The 24,352-nt window shown below is 41.4% G+C and overlaps 1 protein-coding gene across 4 annotated transcripts in view; it reads right to left on the bottom strand.

The window, feature by feature from the left end:
* Positions 1-24,352, bottom strand: part of NRXN3 (neurexin 3) — a 1,203,771-nt gene that overhangs the window by 180,876 nt on the left and 998,543 nt on the right. For all 4 annotated transcript variants that reach the window (XM_012803511.2, XM_012803512.1, XM_012803513.1 and 1 more), the window contains one exon: positions 11,161-11,332. In XM_012803511.2, the coding sequence (XP_012658965.1) occupies positions 11,161-11,332 (172 nt within the window). The remainder of the gene's footprint in view (positions 1-11,160; positions 11,333-24,352) is intronic.

Here is a 24,352-nt window from a genome sequence, read left to right as displayed (position 1 = left end):
AACTCGGGAGGCTGCCCAGCATTTAGTAACTGCTCCAAGAAGTTTAGGGATTAAAATTACCTCGCTTGTACGCATCTATTTCCCTTCCCCTACACAAGGAGCTCTTTAAGGGTAAGGGCTGTGTTTTATTTGTCACTGTGTCGTATACCTATCACCTATCACAGAATCACATCCAAAATTAATATGAATAAACATTTGCGGGACTGTGAATGAATGAATGCCTAAAGAGATGGCTCCCCTCCAGCCCACTCCATTGATGATAATGAAATAGAACCTTTTTTTTTTTTTTCATTAAATGCCATAGCAGTTAGATAAAAGAAGGAATTCTGCAGGGTTTGAAAGTATGGCATAAATATTTTGCTAGCCCATTATGCATACATTTCCATTGTTTGATTTACTACAGCACTTGACTTCTGCTAAATTGTCATTTTCTGTTCATGCACTTAGTCCCTAAGACCGCTTATGCTATGTGCTATGTATCTAGCGTTGGCATTTGACAAACCATGCCACAGAGGCCATGCAGAACAGCAGGGACTTACTAAAAGGTTGTAAAAGAATCCTGTGGAAAAGAAATGCATCTTCTGGAGCAAACCGTAAATATTGCTGGGAAGCCAGCCCAATTCCTATTAACTCCATGCACTGAAAATTAAAAGTGCCTCTTTGTCCTTGACTCTCCCTTCTTCTTCTTCTGACCTCGTTTGCCCTCTCTTCAGCCTGCTGGGATATTGACAGGGATTTTAGAGGAGTAGAAAGTCTTTATCTCTTTGAGATGAGCTGCAATATGATTACAATCGATTGAGTGATTTACAGTATAGAGCACCTTTCATTCCCCTCTCTGCTTTATGGAATTATAAATAACATACTGTATGTGAATATATATTATTATTGGGTATTTATGCGCCATCTTTCTTAAAGTTATTTAGACTTTAAATAACTACAGGTACCCTGCAACCCCATGCAAAACTTAAATTAAGGTGAGTGAAATGTGGAAACCTTTCTGTGAATAAAACTATGTTCTAGTATGTGTGTTGAGACCTTTGGTGTTCATCCAACTCTGGGGCAGAGGGAAAATAGAAGAGAGCAATTATATTTTATAGTTGGGATACTAATTTTGTATTTTCATAATTAAAGGCAAATTCTTCAGGCCAGAATTTGTATTAACTACCTCGACTGGAGCTCTCTTGTGACAACAGGAAAAACAAAACTTGTAATTCACTAACCCACTTTGTAATTATGCACTATTTGATGACTGTTTTAATTGAGAAGAATTTGTGTTATTACAGATGCCACACATAGAGTGAGATGTTATTAGTATTTTCATAGCACACTATTTTGAATGAGTATAATGTAAAATTCACACAAAGTGTCACCACACTGTATTTTTAATCTTGAAGGTATAATTTTCAAGGATGTGATTTAATATGAATCTATGCATCATAAATGGAAATTAAGAAATCCTTTTCCTTATATCTGTAGTTAAATAGTGTCCAGAAGTGACCCTCAAATTTCTCATTACTCATCTCACTGAGTCCCTCGACTATCATATTTATAGTATTTAGCTTATGGCTAAATAAATATCATGCGGCTTTCAATTTGTAAAAGTTCACCTTCTTCTTCAGGCCCCAGATAGTCTACTAAAAATGAGAAAAATATAAATCAGAACCCATCCTATACAATCCTACACAGGTTTACAACAAAATGATTCTTTGCTTCACAACCCTGAAGTGTAGACCAAAGCACCGTCCTATTCACAAATGAATTCTGGACAAATAATGTCTTTAGTTACAATATTTGCTATTATCTGACATAAATCTTCATAATTATAAAAAGCTCCTTTATGTATATTTAATTCCTATGTAAATAATCTTGAGTCATGTGTTAAGTTAATGTCTTAGAGGCAAATTTCCATATGCCATGTGTCCAGGTGTTCTATCTCCCTCTACCCAAAATGTTCTTCCTTTTCATCAGATAAATACACACACACACACACACATGCTTATTCATTTATGTATTAGCTATGGTTGCTTTTGCATTACAAGAATAGATGTGCATATATCTATGTGGTCTTTTTGTCTTGTGAGTGGTTATATTTAATTTCAGTATTAGCCCAAGTCTACAGTTTGCCTTGAAAGGCTTATCAGCTTCTAAGAGACATTTATGGGAGAGAGGAAAAAAGCTTTAGGTTTGATAGCAGTAATTGTATTTAACTTGTAAGAAACAAGGCTATTTATCTTGTGTCTGGGAATTCACAGCGGAGAAAGGAGGTTTGCTTGATAAAACAAAAATTAAAGAGAAAAAATACTAAGCACCTCTTGCCACTCTCCCGTCCCTCAAGCAAGACCATTAAACAGTAAAACAGACTAATTATTTTAAAAAGCCCTTCCTGGCTGCTTGGATGTGGCACTAGAAGCTAAAATTGGATCTTGAAAGGAAAGAATCTGCCCAAGGCTCAAAAGGCCTGACTCATGATATGGATAAAGGCAGATGTCTATAGGTGCCTAGGAAAATGCCAGGGCTGACCTGTAGACTCAGTAGGAATTTCAGATTTAACTTGAGAGAAGAATTCTAAAACTTGAGTGAAAAACTATAAATTGTTAACACTTGAGTTAAGGCCAGAATTTCTAGAATACACAACTGCTCCAAAATATCCAAGAGAATCTAAGGAAGGAGTAGAGTGTAATTAAAAACTAGGGCTCTCTCTGGGTAGGTGCAGTGGCTCACCTGCAACCCTAGCATTTCAGGAAGCTAAGGTGATTGCCTGAGCTCAGGAGTTCCAGTCCAGCCTGAGCAAGAGCAAGACCGATCTCTACTAAAAGTAGAAAAACCAGTCTGGCATTGTAGTAGGTGCCTGTAACCCAGCTACTCGGAAGGCTGAGGCAAGAGGATTGCTTGAGCTCAAGAGTTTGAGGTTGCTGTGAGCTATGACTCCATGTTAGTTTAATCAGGGTGGCTGAGTGAGACTCTGTCTCAACAAAACAAAACAAACAAACAATCAAAAACAAAACTAGGGTTCCCAAGTCTGGTGGCCCTGGGTTGGATACCAGCATCTCCAAAACTAAACTAAACTAAACCTAAACTCCCTTGCACCATTCTGTAAAATGGTAATAAGACCAACACTGATCTCAAGAGATATTTCAAGGCCAAGTAGGAGGTAGCCTATGAAGTGGGGAGCATGTAACAAATGCTGGGCCAATGGAAGCTGCCATTACCAGGTGGATTTGGCTGAGAGATGGTGGGTGGCACCATCAGCCACTTTCTATAGCTCTGGGACAAAGCATTCATTCAGTGTCCCCTCCTCACTTTGAAACCCTTCTTACTTTTGTGCATTTCTGCATGAAGGATGAGAAAACAAGATGGAAGATCTCTTCTGGTCCCCTACTCTCTACTCGCTTTGCTAAGTAAACCTAAGTGTAGAAAGTCTGCTCAAGAGAAGAAAATGAGCCCATAATCAGATAACCCTGATAAACACCTGCAAGGACAATTACCATTCACATGGTGCTTTAGTGTATTCAGAGAATTTTCCACCTTGTGAGATAAAATAGTGATACTAAAGTCCATTTTACAGGTGAGGTAACAGGTTCTATAGGGTCAGGCTTGTTGATGGGTTTGCATCACAGCCATCTTGTCAGAGCATACAAATAAAGTTTGAAATCTATTTAGGAAATATAGCTCTAGCCAGTCTTTTTTTTTTTTTTAAGTGTTTCATAGTTAATGTCAATCTGAGTATTTACTTGTTTTTGTTTTTTTTTGTAGAGACAGAGTCTCACTTTGTTGCCCGTGGTAGAGTGCCATGGCGTCACACAGCTCACAGCAACCTCCAACTCCTGGGCTTAAGTAATTCTCTTGCCTCAGCCTCCCAAGTAGCTGGGACTACAGCCGCCCACCACAACACCCAGCTATTATATTTACTTGTTTTTAATAGAAGAAAATATATACACATGGCCATGGGAGTTACAGCACAGAGAAACTTCTCAACAGTAGGAACTTGCTCAAGGTTATGGGCAAGCTTGTAAGTGGTAAAGCCAGGGGCCCTTAATTATACCCTAACAATATGATTCCAGAACTCTTATCATGAATCCTTGTCCTCTATTGCTTCTTCAACAACCCCATGAATAGGATGGAATAAACACTGTAATTGTGTAACAACAAAACACTTAAGAAGTTTTCAGAAGGTGCTTGAAGGCAAATAGCCATTATTTTATTAAAGATGCAAAGGAAGATTTACTCAATAGAACATAGTTAAAAGAAAATAAGAGAGAATATGTTCTAGCCTTGCTTTGGCCTTATAGCACTGGTATGAGGGCTGAATAGGAAGTGTATTTAATGCCTTCAGTGCCAGGGACATAATTACATAAACAAAAATTTCAAGATGGCAGTCATACCTGCAACATCACTCAATAACTGCATATGGGTTAGTGGCTGCCATATGGAACAGAACCTGCAAGGGAGGTTTTTAGCTTCTCCCTATCAGTGATTCTCAAACTTAACTGCTCAAAGAATCATCTTGGGAGCATTTTAAAAGTGCCCATGCCTGGACCAGTGCTGCTCAGTTTTTTTAGTGCACACACATCACCCGGGGATCTTGTTAAAACACAGATCCTAATTCAGTGGGTCTAGGGTGGTGCCTGAGAGCCTGCATTTTTAACAAGCTCCTAGGAGATGCTCATGTTGCTGACCCATGAACCACACCTGAGACCAGTTAAACGAGAGGACCAGGCCCTGAGTGCTTGCAGTGTCTTCGCATTCCCAGGGAATTCTCATGTGCAGCCGGGTTGAAGACCACTGCTTTACACAAAAAATCTATGTATAAATTACTACTGAAAAAAAGATCTTTTACCAAAGACCAATTGTAGAAGGTGGAAATTCCCTTGGAGAGAGAAACTCAAAAGCTTGTGATTCCTAAATCATTCTTGATAAATAGGAAAGAATGACTATTTAGCAGTGTAAGTTTTCGGGATGTGCCGGTTTGGTTAATTAATACATGTTGTTGACGATGTGAGTAACTTATTTATGAGATGGTTTGAAAATGGCGATGTTCAAACACATTCATTAAGTGAGCTGCTCGCTAGTTTCCCTGCATCTCTGTAGTCCCGAAACCACGTTCAAATATGGCTTTCCCTCTTGATTGTATTTATGCTTCTTATTCCTCTTGAAGGATTTCACTATCTATTTATTTTTGCCTCTGTTGAACTGAAAGCAGTGCTAGTATTGAACGGATGACTGAGCAGGTAGATGGGGCTTGTTTTAATGCACGCTTCAAATCGGGCAAGGTCTCAAATGTTTGTGGGCAAAGATAGAAAGAAAAGAAAACCTCCCAGCTAGGAATTAATGAAAACCTAAGGCCTGAGAAATTTCAGCATCATGTCAAGTACATAGAATTGTTTTTAATCCTTCAAAGTCCCAATAATCTTGGATGAGATGTGGACAAACTAATCTATCTTATCCTCGTTTATACTGTCTAAATTATAAAAGGATGAAGCCTTTGAAACAAACCACGTGGGTGACTTTAAGTCAGTGGTGCTCAGCTGGGGCCTAGTGGCATCTAGTGGGTGAAAAGTCACAGACCCTGCTAAGTATCCTACATTGTGCAAGACACCCCCACCCCCTACCCCCAACACACACAGAGCAAAGAATTACCCAGCCCCAAATGTCAACAGGTTGAGAAACCTTACTGACTAAACTAGACCAGGCAGGAATTACTATTTGAAAATATATTTTATGAGGGAAAAAATGTAGTGTCAGAATCAATGACTCTGAGAAATAGGAAAGTGGGTAGAAAGTTTAAGGTAAGGACAGTCTGAGGATCAGGATAGGAATCTTGGCTCTGCCCTTTGAGCTATGTGACACTGGGCAAGTTATTTAGCTTCATGAGGCCTTAACGATGTAAGCGTAAGGGGGTATGGCAGGAGTAATAATACCCAACTTAGTCCCTAACAGGGTGGAGTGACAATCAAATGGAATAATGTATGTGCAGGTGCTTTGAGCCACAGGCAGCACCACAGCAATGCTTTCTTTTCCAATTCCTATAAAGACAAATTCTGTGGAATTTGATGCACTCAAACAGTATTCTAATCTACTGTCCTTGAAAGGGAGCTACTGTTAGGTAGCTCGTATCCTTTACATGTTCTGAGTTGGGTGGTCCAAGAGGATTTCAACGTAGGTCATCAGTGGCCTGCCAGGAAAAGATTTCAGTCAATAGTATTTCAAATGAGTTGGCAAGCAGTATTAAGAAAAAAAAAATTAGTTGAGACTCTGCTTTTCACAGCATGCCCTGAGGTGTAGGGATAGAAAGTCCTATATACTGAAGGTGCTTATCTGTCTTTATTTTCCAGGAAGCCTGGCTCTGACCTGCACGGCCCTTACCGCACCATGTTCAGGGGTCTCGCAGCACTGGTGACACCACTGGACACCCACTCACAGCAGAGCGAGGATCCTGAACAATCCCAGCCAGCTCAGCCTTCCAGGGGACCTAGAGCTGTGGCTAAAATTAATTCCTCATGCTCAAGTCACCTTTCACCTCCTCTCCCTCGTCCTCACCACTGCATTGTGCAGAGAGAGCAATCGGAGGCTTTATAAGGAACATTTGTCAGTGCCTGGGTGATCGCTCTGGACTGATTCTTCTTTTATTTCCCTCTCCTGTTCTTTAGCCTTTCTATTTTCAGTTTCAAAGAAAGAAGTTGCTTTTGAGATCTATCTCCCAGAATTAAGGGATATACGATTCCAATTGCTACAGAACTATTTTCATTTTGTGTCCTTCCTGAGTCACAAAGACCCAACGCTACATGTCCTGCACCCAGGTGCGTTCTAAATATTTCCCTGTGGGATGTTTCCGTAGAGCCCCATAAAATCCTATAAATGCCCATGAGAAGATTGGAGAGTTGACCCATTCATCCTGGTGCACAGTTGACTCATTCAGACCTGGTGAGCAGGAACAATTCCCTATGAGTGTGCCCTCAGAATGGGATAACTTAAGTAAATATTCTATAGGAGCAATAGGAAATATCTGTTTCCTTACTGTTTAAACATTATCGGTACACAAGTAGCACAAGACTGAATTCCTCTTGATGCTGTCTTAATATTCCTTAAGTAAATATTCTATAGGAGCAAACAGGAAGTATTCTGTTTCCTTACTGTTTAAACATTTGCAGTACACAAGTAACACAAGACTGACTTCTTCTTGATGCTGTCTAAATGTACCGTTATCATGAAACAGACTGGTTTAGAAAAAAAGAAGAGACATCACTTTTGCAGAAAGCGTGACAGTATTGCCTCACCAGGTTGGTGGCTTTGTTCTTTGATGCCCAAATGCAGGAGGTGTTTTGATTTTAGGATTTAAATAAATTAAACATGGTCAGACTGTTCTAATGGTAATTTAAATTGATCTTTTCAATAGCACAGGGAAGCAGGCAGGAGAGAAGATAAGGTCCAGGGTCAGAGGTGAGCCACTTCTAGGAAGGCTCGCTCAAATGGAACATAAAATCCCAGTGTTGGACTGAATCTGATATATAATGCCACTTCCCAAGCCAGGCAGCAAGGTAACAGCCCCTTTAAATACTCAGTATTCATTCAACTATCTTAGGGGAGCACATTTCCAGTATTGAAGGACAGCTTGGACTCATTGGTGTTAATAAAACTTTTTCTGGGTTTTTTTTTTTGAGACAGTATGTATGTCATCCTTAGTAGGGTGTGGTGGCGTCACAGCTCACAGCAACCTCAAACTCCTGGGCTTAAGGGATTCTCTTGCCTCAGCCTCCCAAGTAGGTGGGACTACAGGCACCTGCCACAATGCAGAGCTATTATTTTTGTTGTTGTAGTTGTCATTGTTGTGTAGCTGGCCTGGGCAGGTTTCGAACCTGCAGCCTCAGTGTATGTGGCTGGCACTATAACCACTATACTCCAAGCACCAAGCCAAAACTTTTTCTAAGTGAGGATTTTTGACTCCATATCTCATAATAACCACCTTCATGTGATCATTGAAAACTGACCTTTGAAATATGATACTCATTTAAAGAAATAAATCAATCTAAGATGGCATGAGAAGAAAGCCACCCATTTCTAACTATGTATTTTTAAAAATATTCCTCAATTTGCTCTGGGAACAACAGTGAAAATTGGGAGACTCTGGGCAACTGGGAATAGAAGAATCTGGTCCTGTTCTTTTGTCATTTACTCTGTGACCTTAGGAAAGAATATGGCATCTCTTCAGGTCTCTGTTTTAATTTGAAATAGAAAAGAAAAATATCCATGCTACCCAATTTTCAGGGTATGTGATAGTAAAAATGAGTTCATCTGTACTAGCAAATATGTCATTAATTAAAAATGCTACCCAAATGCTTAGTAATCTTCACAGCTAACATTTTTTGAAAACTAACTTGGCTCGGCACCTGTGGCTTAAGCAGCTAAGGCGCCAGCCACATACACATGAGCTGGTGGGTTCGAATCCAGCCCGGGCCTGCCAAACAACAATGATGGCTGCAACCAAAAAATAGCCCGGTGCTGTGGCGGGTGCCTGTGGTCCCAGCCACTTGGGAGGTGGAGGCAGGAGACCCACTTGAGCCCAGGAGTTGGAGGTTGCTGTGAGCTGTGATGTCCTGGCACTCTACCCAGGGTGACAGCTTGAGGCTCTGTCTCAAAAAAAAAAAAAAAAAAAAAAAGAAAACTAACTAAATTGTCCCAGTATTATGTTGAACATTTTACAGGTGTTCAAGTCACCTAATTTTCATATTAACCTGGAAAGTTAATACTCTTATTACCCCATTTTCCAGATTAGGAAATAGAGACTTAGGAAAGTTCAATAACTTGTCTAAATTTTGGAACTGGATCATCAAATAGGAAGAATAAACACCTACTACTTGGAAAACAAAACAGTTAAAAAATGAGAATTTAGGAAGAAAGAATCTGATGCATTTTTTAAGCATTACAAAAATCTTTGGAGGAGAAAAATCAGAACTATTAGGGAATTCTTATTTTATAATTCATTTCTACTGTATTTTCAATTATATGGTGGGGGGTAGACACCATATTTCTGTGCTTAGAGTATTTCAACTCTTAACTGCCTTAGATTCACAGCTGATGAAGCTAAGATCCTAACTCTAGCCAGTTGGCCCCAAGTTCTATACTTATAACCACTATACGGTACCTTGTCCTATAATAATAACACACATTATTACTAAATAGCAGTTACCAGTGGTAATGATAGTTTTCAAGAGGAAGCAATACCATTAAAGTTTTATTCTGTTTTGAAAACATAGAGGAAGCAACCCATAATTTGGAACTAAAGATATAAAGATAAGGACACACAAGGTCTCCTGGTTTCTTCCATACCTCTGGCTTGAGCATGACCATTAAAGAGCCTTCCTAATGCTGGCAGCAAACCCTACCGGCTCAAGGCAAGTGGTTAACATCAGTTTAGAAATCTTTGAAATGCCTAATAGAAACACAACGAACCCCCCACAGAAGCACCAGCAGGGCCAGTGATAACGTGTGGAGAGAGAGAGATTGATTTTTCTTATGAGCCAGTGAAGAACTCTTAAGATCTTGGGCTATTTTGATTTCTCAAGTAGCCCCTCCCCCTTCCTTTAGGGTTTAAACGAGCATTTAAAAATTAGGTCTATCAGCTGGTAGTGACTTTAGATGATGATAAGAATTCATAGCAGCTGCTAACACCTCTGGCTTATTTCAAATGCTCAAAGATAACCTGGAAAGGTCATTTTTGTGCTTTAATCTGAGAAATTCTGAGACCCCAGCCATGGCTGAGCTGGCTAGTTTCTGAAAACTGAGATGATGGACGAATAGGTAGGGGGGATTTTCTGCTTCAGTCCCTCAGGGGTCTTGTGTGGGGTCTATGGATGCTCTTATAATTCCTAGCCCAGATATTGGGAAACGCTGGTGATTAGGGAACCAACCAGCAGCAGAGATTCTTCTGACTGACAAAGAAAATCAGTGCTGAGACAGGCATGAAGGCGCAATCATATCCTTCAAGCCATTCCAAAGTCTTAGGCCACAAATACAGCAATTTACTGTGTATGTACCTCTCAAGCTTGGTAACTATTGCTCTGTGCTTCCTTGGTAGCGGGCCCTCCTCAGTGTGAAGAAGTGAGAGGGGGGAAAGCTAAGGAAACATTTGAACATCCCTGTTAAAGAGGGCAACCTTTTCTCCCATTGTCCTTCATTCAGCCATCATCTGGTCCTAGGAATTTGCTGCTGAATACTTGACTGTAAAATGCAGACAAATGATTAATTCCTTTCCCTCCCACACAAGCATGCTTGCTGTTAAAAGGACTATGGAGGCCCCACTTAGTGGCTCACTCTTGTAATCCTAGCACTCTGTGAGGCTGAAGCAGGTGGATCACTTGAGCTCAGGAATTCTAGACCATCCTGAGCAAGAGCAAGATCCCATCACTACTAAAAATACAAAATGGTGGCAGGTGCCTGTAGTCCCAGCTACTCAGAAGGCTGTGGCAAGGGGATGTGTAAGCCCAAGAGTCTGAGGTTACTGGAAGTTATGATGGTGCCAGGGCAATGGAGTAAGACTCTGTCTCATAACACCTCCCCCCAAACAAACAAACAAACAAACAAAAACAACTATGGAGGACCCAATTCTGAATGCCAAGGCAGATTGAGAGGAAAAAAAAAATAACTATCAAAGTTTCAATCAAATGAATAAAATTACACCTCTTATTCTTACCCTGACTTGATGTTCATCAAGTCAAGTTTGGTAGACTTCCTTTCACAGTCCTTCTGGCACCTCTGACCATCTGTACCTTCGACTACACCTGAACAAATGACTTCACAAAGCTCACATCTCAAATTGATTATCCCATGATTACCATAAATAGCTTGTGAGAGAGATGGTTTCCTTCCCTCCACTGCCCACCACCTGCGGTGCCCCAGAAAACCTGCAGTAATTGTCTGTGGTATGAGCCAGTCAGGCAGTTATCAGTCAAAGATTGACAGAAAGTGTTCAGTGCATAGATAGTAAGTCTCCAGAAGCTCCCTACACTGCTTCAAGTCCTAAGGAAATAACTTATCTTCAGAAAACATGAATGTGTGCTTCACTTGGTGTCTTATGATTTGGTGACAGGCATGAGAAAAATCACCATTTAGAAATGAGGATGGGAGAGTGAAAGCAAGTACGACTGCTGAGAGTACAACAGATACCTGTGGGGTAATGCTCATTCACTGGCCAGTTGTCCACCTGCAGGGTGGCATTGCCTCCATTCCTGGTGAAGCGCACCACGTGGTATTTGCCATCATTGACGGGGGTTCTCTCCTCTTTGATGGAGATGTCCACTGTGCCAATATTGAAGACGACTCCTATTTTCCCCTGTTCCTGTAATAAAGAAACACAAAAGGCATAGTTATCACCAACCACAAGGTTTTCTCCCTTTAAAGTTGATCCTCCATAACCCTGTAGTTGCCCAGAGGGAACTTTCAGCATGAAGTTAAGAATAGTATTCTATATTTCTCCATAGGCTTTCATCCTGAACATAAAAAACCGATGGTATAAAGCTACCCAGATTGTTCTCACTGGCTGCAATGCACAGGTTACATCACTCAATTGCCCTCAGTGGATATCAAGCCTGGAACTACCTAACAACTAGGCAATGACAATGCACAGTTCATTTATGTGGCATGAATGAGACTCATATTATAAGAGGGGCTGATAAGACACTGAAACCTAAATCATTTCTCAATTCAGACTTTCAATTCAAGAGAAAATGTGAGTTTGTCTACATGTTTTAGGACATTCAAGACAAAGAAGAGAGGTACAGAATGGTTAGAAACCAGTGCCAGAGGAGCTGGTGTGATACATTAACTCCTCGTGATTCTTTCTATAGGTCTGAACCATCTGGAAACATATCCTTAGCAGAGGCCAGTGACACCAGGCTGGAGTTTTGGGAATTAGATAGCTGCCACTTTTCCTAAACGTGTAGCCCTACTTCTCATGTTAATACATAGAGACATGTAACATCCAGTGCCATTGCTTATGCACATGCAAGAAGAGAAACTCTGTGGCCAGGAAAGACTTATAGGAATGGAAATTGAGATGAATTCGAGAAGCCATGGCACTATAGCAATGCAGATGATAATTATGGAGATAGTGATGGTGGTGGTGATACCACCATCCACCTCCTGGGAATGGCACAAAAATATGGAAGCAGATATGGTAATGCCAATAGGCTAAATCTCTCATTTTTTTTCTCCACTAATCTGGGCTACTACTATGAGTTGAGGTTTAGTATTCACAATGATGTCTAAAATGAAAGTAATCTCACTGACAAATACAATTAGCTTTTTGAAATCTCTTGGAAAGGCATCATGGTGTTGCAGGGTGTCAGAGGGATTGGCAAGAGGTTGAGAATGAAAGGATAACCACAAGGATAATAAAATTTAGTTGGAATGCTGACATTCTGCTGGACTGAGTCACAATGTTTATTCAATAGCCTTTGTTATCATCTATTTCCTTAGTCAAGAAGTAGAAAGAAGAGAAGGAGAAGATGAAGGATACGTGAAAAGCATTTCAGAATTCATATACATTAAGATACAGGAAAGAGTTCGCCGAATGACAGATTTAATAATTTACTTCATTCATTCATTTACTCACCAAGTACATAAATACAATATTTATTAAGAATCTACTATGCTTAAGGTCAACAAATGAAGGTTTCTTGTGGGATGCACCTTGATTTCCATGGAGTTTGGTACATTTGACTTATTTTCCTAAAAGCAGGGCTTTCCTCACCCTGCCATCTATCATTTAGTGTGTGAATTCATCTCATAGGCAATAAAAGAACAGAGAAGTACCCAGGAGTCTTGAACTTAGAACGGAGGAATACAGACAGATAGACCAAAGATGTCAGCACTCAGGGCTACTGAGATGCGGGTAGACATCATGATTTGCTTGATGCCCTGATAGCAGAGTTTGCAGTGTGAAAGAAGCTCTACAATCCCCAGTACTATTCCCTGTGAAAAATGATCCAGGTGCCTCCCCCAATGGTGACTAAAACATACCCATAATTTCTTATATCTCCATTTACTGGGACTACTATGTCCTGAGTTTTGCTTTGTTTTATCTCTGCATCTCCACACTAATCAAAGTCCCTAGCATTAAATTGTGATGTATGAATAAATGAGCCTGATCATGGGTTCTTTCTGTACCTTTTATGTCCATAATTAATACTAGCATCCATTTTATTCTTGCCCCTTGATTCTCAAGGTATTCAGAAATGGCAACATGACTTTTCTGCTTTCTCTTAGAGAATTAGTATTCATTTCTAAGGATGTGTGTGTGTGTATGTGTAGCCAAGCACCCTCATGCCTAAATAAGCCAGGTTGTTAAATGACCTGAGTCATAACCCACTTAGCAGAATGAAAGGACTGGAGGAGTTGAGACACCATGACTGCAGACACCATTATTCCTCTGCCCACCCCACAGATGTGGGCTGTTTATTGCACCACTGTTACACAATGAGAAACCCATACATAAATCCTAAAAGCACAGAGAGGAATGCTGGTGATTCAATTCACCTCTGAGTCACTAATTAATCATGAATGGATAACAGTTTCGGGAGAGGGAAGACCTCTAAATCAGCATTCTGCAGCTTTTAGCAACAGCACTGGGAAAGTACAGTTCTGGCTCAGTGAGTTGGCTGATCAGCAAGATACATTCTTGGGCCGATTTTCTGCAAGATCCATATTAGATCTGGGAAAAGAAAAAGATTTAATCTCTGCCAGAATAAATATTTGGTCCTTATCTTGGGCACCACACATTTGCCATTGTAATCACTGTTTCAGAGAGATCTTCTTAATCCTGTTAGCTTGCCGCCAGAGTCAGTGGTGCCCCCTACCCAGATGTTTCTTCTCTGACAGTGGTAAAGGTGGCCAGGCTAGACCTCAGATGTGGCCTATTTGCAGTAATAAGATTTCATTACTGCAACCTCCTTGTCATCTGTCATGGGACCACAGTGGCATTATAATCTGCAGCTAAATGCTTTGTTTCGGTTCATTACAAGTCATGGAAGTCTTGTGGCAAATACCCATATAGTTTGGCCAAGGCTCGGATCTGTCATGCTCAGCTGCCATGAAAATCAACTCTGCTGGCTCCTGTGTCCGGAGAAGAAGAGACGTGAGGGAGGAAATGCCCTCACTGACCTTGGGCAAGTCACTTGATAATACACTCTAAGGACAAGATACCAGCTTTAGATACATCACGGGGCTATTTAAGGACAAAATAATAGAATGAATATGATGACTATGACAGTACTTTGTCAGTAATGAAACATTAAATAAAGATAAGAGACAAATGAGATCAGAAGAAGGAACCATCCAGTCATCCTACCATAGATAACACTTCATGATTATTGGAGAAGTTAACTGGTACAACAGAATAAATATGGCTTTTAGCATAGCATCGTTTAAGCAATAGCTTTGGCTTTTGAAGCTGTATGACCTTGGTCTATTTAGTTCCCTTCTGATTTCTCTCCTATAAAGGGATGTGTGGAAGGAAGGAGAGGCCAGTTGTTGCCTCTGAAGGTCATCGTGAGGATGACAGGAGAGCACATATGTGTGAATCACCTGGCACGTGGCTGTATTTTTGAACCCCAATAAATGTCAGTCTCTTTCCTCTCATTAGTGTCACTGAAGGTAGTGGCATGAGTTTAGGACTGGTGGTTTGGAGGCATGAGTTTAGGACTGTCATCAGCATATTTTGTAAAAATAAATGCAAATTTTAGCAAACAATACACACAAAAAAATTATGCAGGGTCGATTTCCTGTCACATTTGGAAGTTGCTATCGCTCACATTCTTTGGTGCCTTTTACAAGCCTCTCTAAGACGAGCAAAGTGTAGCTGCAAAAACAGCACGACTATAAATTTTAATAACTCCACACCCATCACCACTAAAGTTGCCACCCAGGCAATTGCTTCAATCTATGTTCTTCCTTTATATTAAAAACCAAAATGAGTGGTAAATCAGAAGACAGTCCCAGAAAATCCTCAGGTGCATTCAGGAATAAAACCGAAAAATACAGAAAATAGCTGTCTTTAAATAGCCAGGAAGTCATTCTTCATCAATAATTACTGTTTACAATCCCACCTGGTTTCCCAAATTAACCCAGCTCCAGTTTTCTGATCCTTAATCAGCCACTTTACAGTGATTGCTGCTCAGGTGACCCAAGAGATGCTACCTACACCATGGTCAGTCTTCAGGAGAAGACAGACAGAAGGAGGAGAAAAGGCCTCAGAAATAATGATCCCCCTGGAGGCTATCCCTTCATTCATTCCCGTGTGCCCCAGGGAGGGCAGAATGTACAGAAAATTGCAGCTGACAGAAACAGAACTGGAATTTCCAGATGTATTGTACTGCAATGGAAGCAGTTCCCGGGATCTTAACTGCTAGACTTCCTACAGAATCCTTTGCTCAGTGCTAGGCAGTGATGCAGGGTCAGTAAAATAAATAGAGCTTTTAGCATAGCATGGTTCAAGTAATAGCTTTGGCATATAAACAATGCCTCCTGTGGCCCAGGTTCTGGAAGGCCTTCCACACCCATTTCCATGTCTGGATCATAGTAAATAAAGTAATAAGTGGTGCTTTTTACCACATTTTTCTAGTTCTTTCCCATTATGTTCTCATAGTAGAGAGACTTGGGGTTTGCCTTAGGGTGGGTAGCACCAAGAGACCAAGAGTTCCCTCATTTGCCATCAACCACTGCGCCCAGCAAATTGCTGGTAGTGGCTGCTTTGTCGGTCTCTCTAGATCCTTGAATGAGGAAGGCAACACACCAGCTTTCGGTGGACACAGCTGACTGAGAAACGAAGCTTGGTGGCTTTATGTCACCGAGTCTTCAAGATTACTTGTTACTGCAGCTTAACCTAGACTACCTGGGGGGACAGAGTGGGTTGTCAGTAAATATTTTTGAATAAAATTATTTGCAAGTTCTTACGATTACCCACCATGGAATTCACACAGTAAGAGGCTTATCTAAGACTAGCACCGGGTCTATGTGATTCTAAAACCCACACATTTTCTATGTGTTATGCTTCAGTCACATGCATTACATGTTGCAGATGGGTAATCTGACAACGGGGCATATACATTACATATTGTATACTTCAGGTCTGCCTTTGTTAAACAAATGAAAAAAGTGAAGGGATAAATAGTGAACTATAGTGTGTGGTTGTGATAGAAATAAATTCTGAGAGTGTTTTACCACCAGAGAATAAATAGGATTTTAATAGTACAGGGTAAAATAGATTATTGGTAATACACTTCAATATATTCTGATTTTGTGCAATAAATCATAGGCAAAACATACCATCTTATTATGCTGCACAAAGGTCATCTGTAAAATACAAAATGGTTAAGGTACAACTTGCTTGATTCATCAGATAATTTTGAATGACAGAGGATTTTATTGAAGTTCTTTAGAGTAAAATATTCTCGGTTTAATAGAATGTAGTTGGAGCCCTTTTCTGGCTATTATTATTATCTTTCAGTGAAAATCATTAGTCTCTATTTTTTCAGTGTTCTGATCTTCTTCTGTGCTCAGGACAATTATTAGTTAATAAGCACGGAATGAACACCTTCCGTGTATAGAGTCAACTGCTATTAAAGGAGTCAAGAGTGGCAGGAGACCAGGTCTCTCCATCATCAACACTTTCAGGAACCACCCAACTGATAAGACCCCAGATGTGGAGCTTGAGGATGGCTGAAATTTTCATTATCACCTCATAACAATGACCCAGTCCCCTTCCCTAGGGAAGGATATGTGTGTGTGGCTATGGCAGGCAGAGCAAGGGGGAGGAATATTTCTGCTTTAACTTTTATAAGAGTTTGAGATTCAGAATTGAGGGGCCTGGGCCCGGTCAAGGCTCCACATCTTTTTGTCTGTGTGACCTGCAGCAAGTCCCTCAACTATCCGAGGCTCAAGCTATCTACATGAAAAATGATGAAAGCAATACAAAGACCATAACAATAACTATGTTAAATAACATTTAAGAGAAATGAATAAAGTCTCAGCAAATTCTCAAGTGCTCTACCAAGAGCAATACAACAAAGGTGTTAATGCTGAGGATGTAGCTGGTGACAACGGTGATGCTGGTAGGGATGTTGGCTGAGAAATGATGCCCGTACAGATGACAGATGAGTCAGAGGCATCTGCACACACCCTACAAGATTCTGTCCTAGTTGGGATGACCACCTCCCATTCAAGATTATTGAGTTCAGAATCTGTACATATCATCCCTAGAACATTCGTGTTAAAGGGTTTAGAAATTATTTCTGCTTTCCTAAGTCTTTGCAGGTCTCAATGACCTTTCACCCACCCAGAAAAGTGACATCCACCTCTCCTTCTGCTGTACTTTGCTTCACCTGATGTTTTGCTGACGCCTGGGAGCACTAAGGTCAATCAATTAAAGCGGATTAGATCCACAGTCTGAAATGCTAACAGAGGGCCAAGGGAGATAAGACTGATAAATAGCTCAAGACAGCTCCGTCTCTAACCCCAAGCAATAAATAAATAAATAAGAGACAGAATGAGTAGGAATGACAGCTTAGGACAACAGGAACCATGTCCTAAAGAGGGGAGAATCAAGGAAGGACAAGAGGGCTGGTGCAAGTAAATGAGAAGGTAAAGCCACGACTCTGACAGTCACCAGTCATAAACCAGCAGCCTTCATCATCCTGTCCTTCAAATCTGCCCTGAATATGAACTGCCCATTCACAGATCCTGGTGTCGCAATGGCTCCTTTGGTAGTTAAGTTTGACTACGGGACAAATGCTGATGTTCATTTCCTTAGGTGCCCCAGTGTTGTTCCAAAACCTGGAGTGGTGTCCTGGCTGGATTCCGGAGACAGCCTGCAGAGCAGAGCTGGCTGAAATCTAGTGCATACTGCACATCTCCCATGGAGTCCTTGGTGTCCCCCCCAGTGTCTACTACAGCTATGAGGAGCCACATGTTGGCCTCAGTACAGAGATCTTAAACCCTGTGCTCACCCTAGTGACATTATGGTTCTCAAAATTAGGGAACACACTTACATCATCTGAAATTCTCCCAGAACACCTTTCACCCCACCTACACACTTATAAAGTCAAGTCCTGGGATCAGCAGCAGCAGCTGCCTGGACCTTGCTAGAAATATTACGTTCTGAGGTCTAATGCCAAATCCCCTGAATCAGAATTCTGGGGTCAGGCCTAGCAATGTGGATTCTTGCAAGACCTCAGAGTGATTAAAAATGCTAGTGAGGGTTTAGGAGCCACTTCCTCACATTAATGTCTTGGTTCAGTGAGGCAGTGGTTTCAACTGAGGGCGATTTTGTCTCCAGGGACACTCGGCATGGTCTGAAGACATGTCTGGTTGTCACAACTGAAGTGGAGTGCTACCACCATCCACTGGATACAGGCCTGGAATTCTGCCAAATAGCCAACAAGACACAACAAAGTGTCTGGCGTGGATATCAATAGTGCCACTATTGAGGAACTTTGCAGTAGGGAGCACGGAACTGCAGTCACTCAACAAACATCCACAAAGCAAGTATCACATGACAGAGGACAGCACCTGTTCTATGTACATTTATGCGCACCGTCCACCATATTCTTCTTCAAATCCCTTCTGTGGGGAGGGGATGCACGCACACAACATGCATACGCACGTGTGTGCAAATGCACGCCCGTGTATGCACATGCAGGAATTTTTACACATTTGGTATAAAATTGTGGTCTAGTCCCCGGAGCAAGACCATAATTCAGGTGAGCCTTAAGCTGATAATTTCTCTCTCTCCCACTGTGTGTGTTGGTCAAATGTCCACTGGGCAGGTGTAAACGTTGAAATGCAAGCCCACAGAATCAGAAGGTGCGAGTCCTGCACACACACCTGTGACTCTTTGTCCACATGGTCTGGGTAACCCTCGTCCCTCCTGACTCATTGCCACTAGTGCCCGAGAAAGTCTTCCTGTCACTTCCCCTGGAGAAATAACACCAGTTGGTAGTCACACCTCTAACTTAGTCCCTCGATCTTTTTCTACAGAGTACGTCATTTTAGTCTGTTTCCATGAAGATGCACGATTAGTTCTGAGTGGGCTGCAACGGGGAAATTCCTTCTCTGAGAAGTAGATATTCTAGGTCAAGGATGTGCAGCTGCTGCTCATGAAGAGACCAGCAAACAGCAAGTAACCCTTCCAGACCTGTTACGAGGAAAACTTTCGTTTCCGCAAAATGCCTTACCATTACCCATCTTCCAAGTGACAGGTTATGTTAATACTATGGCTTCAAGGTAAATGAGCCTATGTAAATAATAACCACCAAGAATGCTTGGTTTAATAAGTAAGGCTCTTTCATTCACTCTCATGGATAAATTCCCACTCGAAACTCTGTACCACTTTCTGGATGGAAAAAAAAATTAACATACACATTTCAAAATCAAGAGATTCTATACCTGGGGTCATCTGAAAATACAGTGTAGATTATGGCAGGTTCTTTTTTTTAATGATATGTTCAAGGAATGGATATGAAAAAATTGGAGGAAACAGATTGGCCTGGAGCACAGATGAGCCAACTGTGAGCTGAGTCTAATTGCTGGCTTGTTTTTATGAATAAAGTTTTACTGGGACACAGCTGCACTTGTTTTTCATTTATATATTGCCTGTGGCTGCTTTCGGACTAACATAATAGCAAAGTTGAGTAGTTGCAACAGAGGTCATGTAGCCTACGAGCCTAAAATATCCATTCTCTGGTCCTTTACAAAAAAAGTTTGCTGACCCCTGTAGTGGAAACTTGCACAATTAAAGTAGCCATGAATCTTTTTTTTTTTTCCTTTCAGTTTTAGACCAGTAGTGTATGTTCAAGTGGTCAGAATATCTCCCATAGGAATGAGAGGGTCCATGGGGAGCCTGTACCTTCACTGCTCATTTAATGACTGCAGGGCAGTTCACCCTCCTGTCTGACTTGCACTTCTTAAGAATAACTTCAGAATATACAGGGATGTATCATCCTGAGATAAAAGGGACTGCTGGGAAAAACCCTCGCAGAACACGAGGTCCTGTCATGCTCCACCCATTGACTCATGCTGCTCTCAGTGTAGCAAACCTGGATCCCTCAGGAACAGAGTGAGCGGGGTGTCCATTCCTTCTGGACATCTGTCCTGAGCTGTGGAGGACCAGCAAGAGATGAATCCTCTAGGCTTTTGCTGTCCTTTGCTGCATACGTGTCAGTGACAAGCCCCCTCCATGTACTTGTCTGTGTGGGGTGTCCTCTCTTGCTGGACTCAGACAAATTGGTCACTAGAGTGCAGTAAGCCTACTTCACAGCTATTATCTTGCAAATAGAGTGTGCTTCTGACAAGAGAGAAGATACATAAAAACCTAACCATGATTAGTTCAACTAAGCATGAACTAATCAATCTCGATGAAATCAACTCAAGATAACACTATTTGGAGGAGGTCAGCTGCAGACGCAGAGAAAAATTAAAGGCTTCTAGCAAAAGATGATGGTAGCTAGAAGTCCAGTAATGGAGGAGATGGAGCGAAGTTAGAACTCATTAAAATTATAATGAAATAACATTTCTTTCAGAAAATGTATCTAGCTCGGTGGGAGTGAATCACGTACATTTGTAAAAGCTCTTGACTCTAAAAGATAGCACACATATCACTCTGATGCTAGGACTTCTGTTAATATATTAAAAGGAATGAGAGAAAAGAATAGCATTGCAACTCATTGAATAGCTCAGGCTCCAGGGCTCCAGTGTGTCTGTAAGGCACTGGAGTCACTTGAGTGATAAATGGTGATTAACTGAGCTCTCTTGGTTTACCTGCAAGGGGAATCTACTGTGTCATCATCTTGGGATGAACACACTGAAATAGGGGCTCGTTTTTCCTTTCCTAGTTATCGTAAACAAAATGGCCAGCAGGCAGTCATATATCAGCAGTGCCTGTCTGCAAGCAGGGACTCTGGTCTGTGTGTGTCCCGGAGATAGTGTTGCAGTTAGGTATTTCATCCAGGTGATATTTTATGGTTCTCCTCATTGTCGACTATCACCACTATAACATTCTCTCTTGGATAAGATCAGCATTTCTAATTCAAAAGGTTGATTCTGACTCAACCCCAACCACCGTAATAAAAGCAACAGAGATGGCGGGAGGGGGACAAAGTGAAATTTAAACAGCTACGGTGCAAGGGGAGAAGGCAGGCCTGATGACCCTGATGACGGCATCAAAGCCTCTGCAGGGGAGAGTAATCTGGACACCTGAGCAGAATCATGAAAAGGAAAGTTCCTCCCCTCCACCCTGCTGAGATTAGTAAAGGTGACCCAAACCAGACACTGGAAAACGTGTCAGAGGGAGCTGACTCATACCTTTTGAAAAGAGTTCACCATACCAGCATTGGGCTGTTTTGATAGAATAGTCAGAGAACATATCTCTTAATTTTAGTTTACTTGAATCCAATATCCCTATCAGATTGTAAAGTGATCATGTTTTTTGCCAAGTTTGTGGAATAACGCGAGGCCATCATTCCCTTACGATGTGACCAGTACCAACAGTCCTCTGAGAGCCTACCACAGCCTCAGATCCACAGACCATCCATGGGCTTTATAACAAAGCCATACACAATATGAACAAGCATTTGTATTGTGGTATTTAAAGTGTTCTGACATTCTTCTTTATTGATGTTATAATTTTATTCATTAATATAAAGATAGTCAATGATTTCACGCAAAAGGCTAACAAATATAATTCTAGAGAAATAGTTACCTGTGTATGTGTGCCCATGTAATTGGTTGTGTGTCTGTGGGTGCATGTGTATACATGTGTGTGTGAATAAGACCTTACAACTTAACATAACAAAAAGCTAGTTCCTCTGACCCTCTCCTTTCTTTTGGTAAAGTGATGATGGCTCAGGAGAATTCAGACCTCTCAATGTCCATCAAAAAATATGTATAGTTCAGCTCTAGCCCTTAAATAGTTCAGGGAAGTCAGTGGAATCCCAAGTCTTCACTTCTATGGAAGGCTTTTCAGCAATATGAACCTACTGCAGACCTGAGGCAGGACTGATGTGGCGTCCTGGATGATCAGGACGATGGATGTGGAGTCAATGTGAGCTCTAGGAAGTCAGGATGATGTGGAGTCAATGTGAGCTCTAGGAAGTCAGGATGATATGGAGTCAATGTGAGCTTTAGGAAAGGAACTCAGGACATTGTGGAGTCAATGTGAGCTCTAGGAAGTCAGGAAAATGTGGAATCAATGTGAGCTCTAGGAACTCAGGACAATGTGGAGTCAATGTGAGCTCTAAAAAGTCAGGATGATGTACAGTCAATGTGAGCTCTAGGAAGTCAGGATGATGTGGAGTCAATGTGAGCTCTAGCAACTGCAAGTGATCATTTGGGAACATTCATCCAGGAATGACCCAAAGACAAGACCAATCTCTCAGGCCTGGCCCTGTACAAAGCTGAATGAAGTACACTTTATCTGGAGAAGAGACTTTTCTCTAAAGATGCCCAGCTTTCCCTAGATGGTGTGCACAGATGTCTATAGCTGAAAACAACTCTATATACATACCCTTCCAGAGCCATCTTTGATTAACCAGATTTATTTCTTCAGTATCTACTCAACCATAAAATCGATTTTTTGTGTTGATTCACTTCTATGCTACTTTTTAATGGAACAATTCTTTCCCCCAGTCATACCTGGAGCATTGTGAGGCAGAAAATATAATTTTTATTTTGTATTTCTTCCTCCACACAGAGAGGTCAGTAAATTCAGCTGAGCACCTGGTGCCATGGCAAAAGCACCTTTGCATTCTTTTGCAAGCAAGACTCCAGTGCAAGGTGCGACATCTCTGTCCACAGTTCATTGACTGCTTTTCATTTTTTGCTATGGTTTTGCTATGGGACAGAGCTTTTGGAAATGTAGAACATTACCACCTTTCTGGGGGCCACAGCTACTTATTCATTTCATATAGTCTAATGAACAGTCTTCAGGAAAAATGCCAGCAGGCCTATGTGGCCTGAGGAGAACTTACCCCGTGAACCTGGAGGTGCAAGGCATCACCAAGGCCCTCAACTCACCTTGCTTCTTTATTTGGACTAGATTCAAACAGAAGTCCTAGGGGGTGAACAATGATCCATGCCATTACCAGATAATGGAACCATTTGGCTCCCGTTAAACATGACTTTAACCATTGAAATATTCCAGATTTCCAGCTCTCAGAGCCTTCTCCTTTGTTCTTTAATGCAGTGACTACTGGTCAGCAGAGGGCTCAGGCTCTGCCTCTTGGGAGGCCACACCCTCACTGTAGTCTTTTAGGACCACCATGAGGGGTGGCTGTACCACAATCACCACCCGTTTTAATTTGCACCAGGCTTGCCGAATTGAGGAATTTTACACATAGTTGCGCCCCCCAAATACCGTTATTTCTCAAATCCATGTTGCATAAATAGAACCAAGTCATAGAAATTTTGTAAATGAGTGTCTATTGATCCTATCCACTGTAGAGGGCACTCTAGGAGCTACACCAGGAGCTGGGTAAGTACATCTGGCATTGTTTAGCCCTCAAGAGTGAAGAAGACACTTTGATGTAGTGGAAAGAGTGATGCATCGGAATCCGAAGGCTTGGATATAAGTTCTACTTGTTCACTTAGGACAGGTCCCTGGGGCAAGCCACAAATTCTCTACACATAGTTTCCTCATCTGTAAGACAGGGATATATCACCAAGCTTACTGGGCGATGACAGAGATTAAATAAAGAGATATTTGTAATGGCAATTTTAAAACTATGGATCACTGAAAAAATAAGTTATTACAAAATAGATGGGGACAAAAGAAAATGAGAAACAAGCACATGGTTTCCTAAATTAAGATATAGAAAAAGCCCTAAGGAACATTTTTGTCTAATGTTTCCAAGTAAATGTCCCCAGTCAGTCCTTGATAAATTGCCCAAGTAACTGGAGGCAGAGGATTCATTACTTGCTCTTCAGGACAGAAAATGCTACCTGTGTGGAAAAAAATCAAACTCAGGGTCTCATACCACACTCTCCCAACACAATTCTGACACCAGATGTGTGCAGGGTGTTCCCCCACACGTCAAGCAATAAAGCAATCTGCAGTGGATACCAGCTGGGTGTCCTCTGGCCAGTTCAATTCTAACACTGTCTACATGGAGATGGTGTCAGATCCCACAGATTGAAGGCTAGTCCAGACACTGACTTCCACCACCAAACACAAGCCCCAGGGTGTTTTACCTGGGTTTCTAATGGGCTAGGTATAAATCAACCCAGGACTCTCTCCGTGGGTTAAACTAATTTGCTAGAATGACTCACAGAGCTAGGGAAAACACTCACATTTACCTCTTGATTATAAAGG

The sequence above is a fragment of the Otolemur garnettii genome, unplaced genomic scaffold (genome assembly GCF_000181295.1).
Source record: "Otolemur garnettii isolate 467f Iridium unplaced genomic scaffold, OtoGar3 scaffold00020, whole genome shotgun sequence".
NCBI classification, from domain to species: domain Eukaryota; kingdom Metazoa; phylum Chordata; class Mammalia; order Primates; family Galagidae; genus Otolemur; species Otolemur garnettii.
Note: the sequence above shows the minus strand (reverse complement) of the source record. Positions and strands in the feature narration are given on the sequence as shown.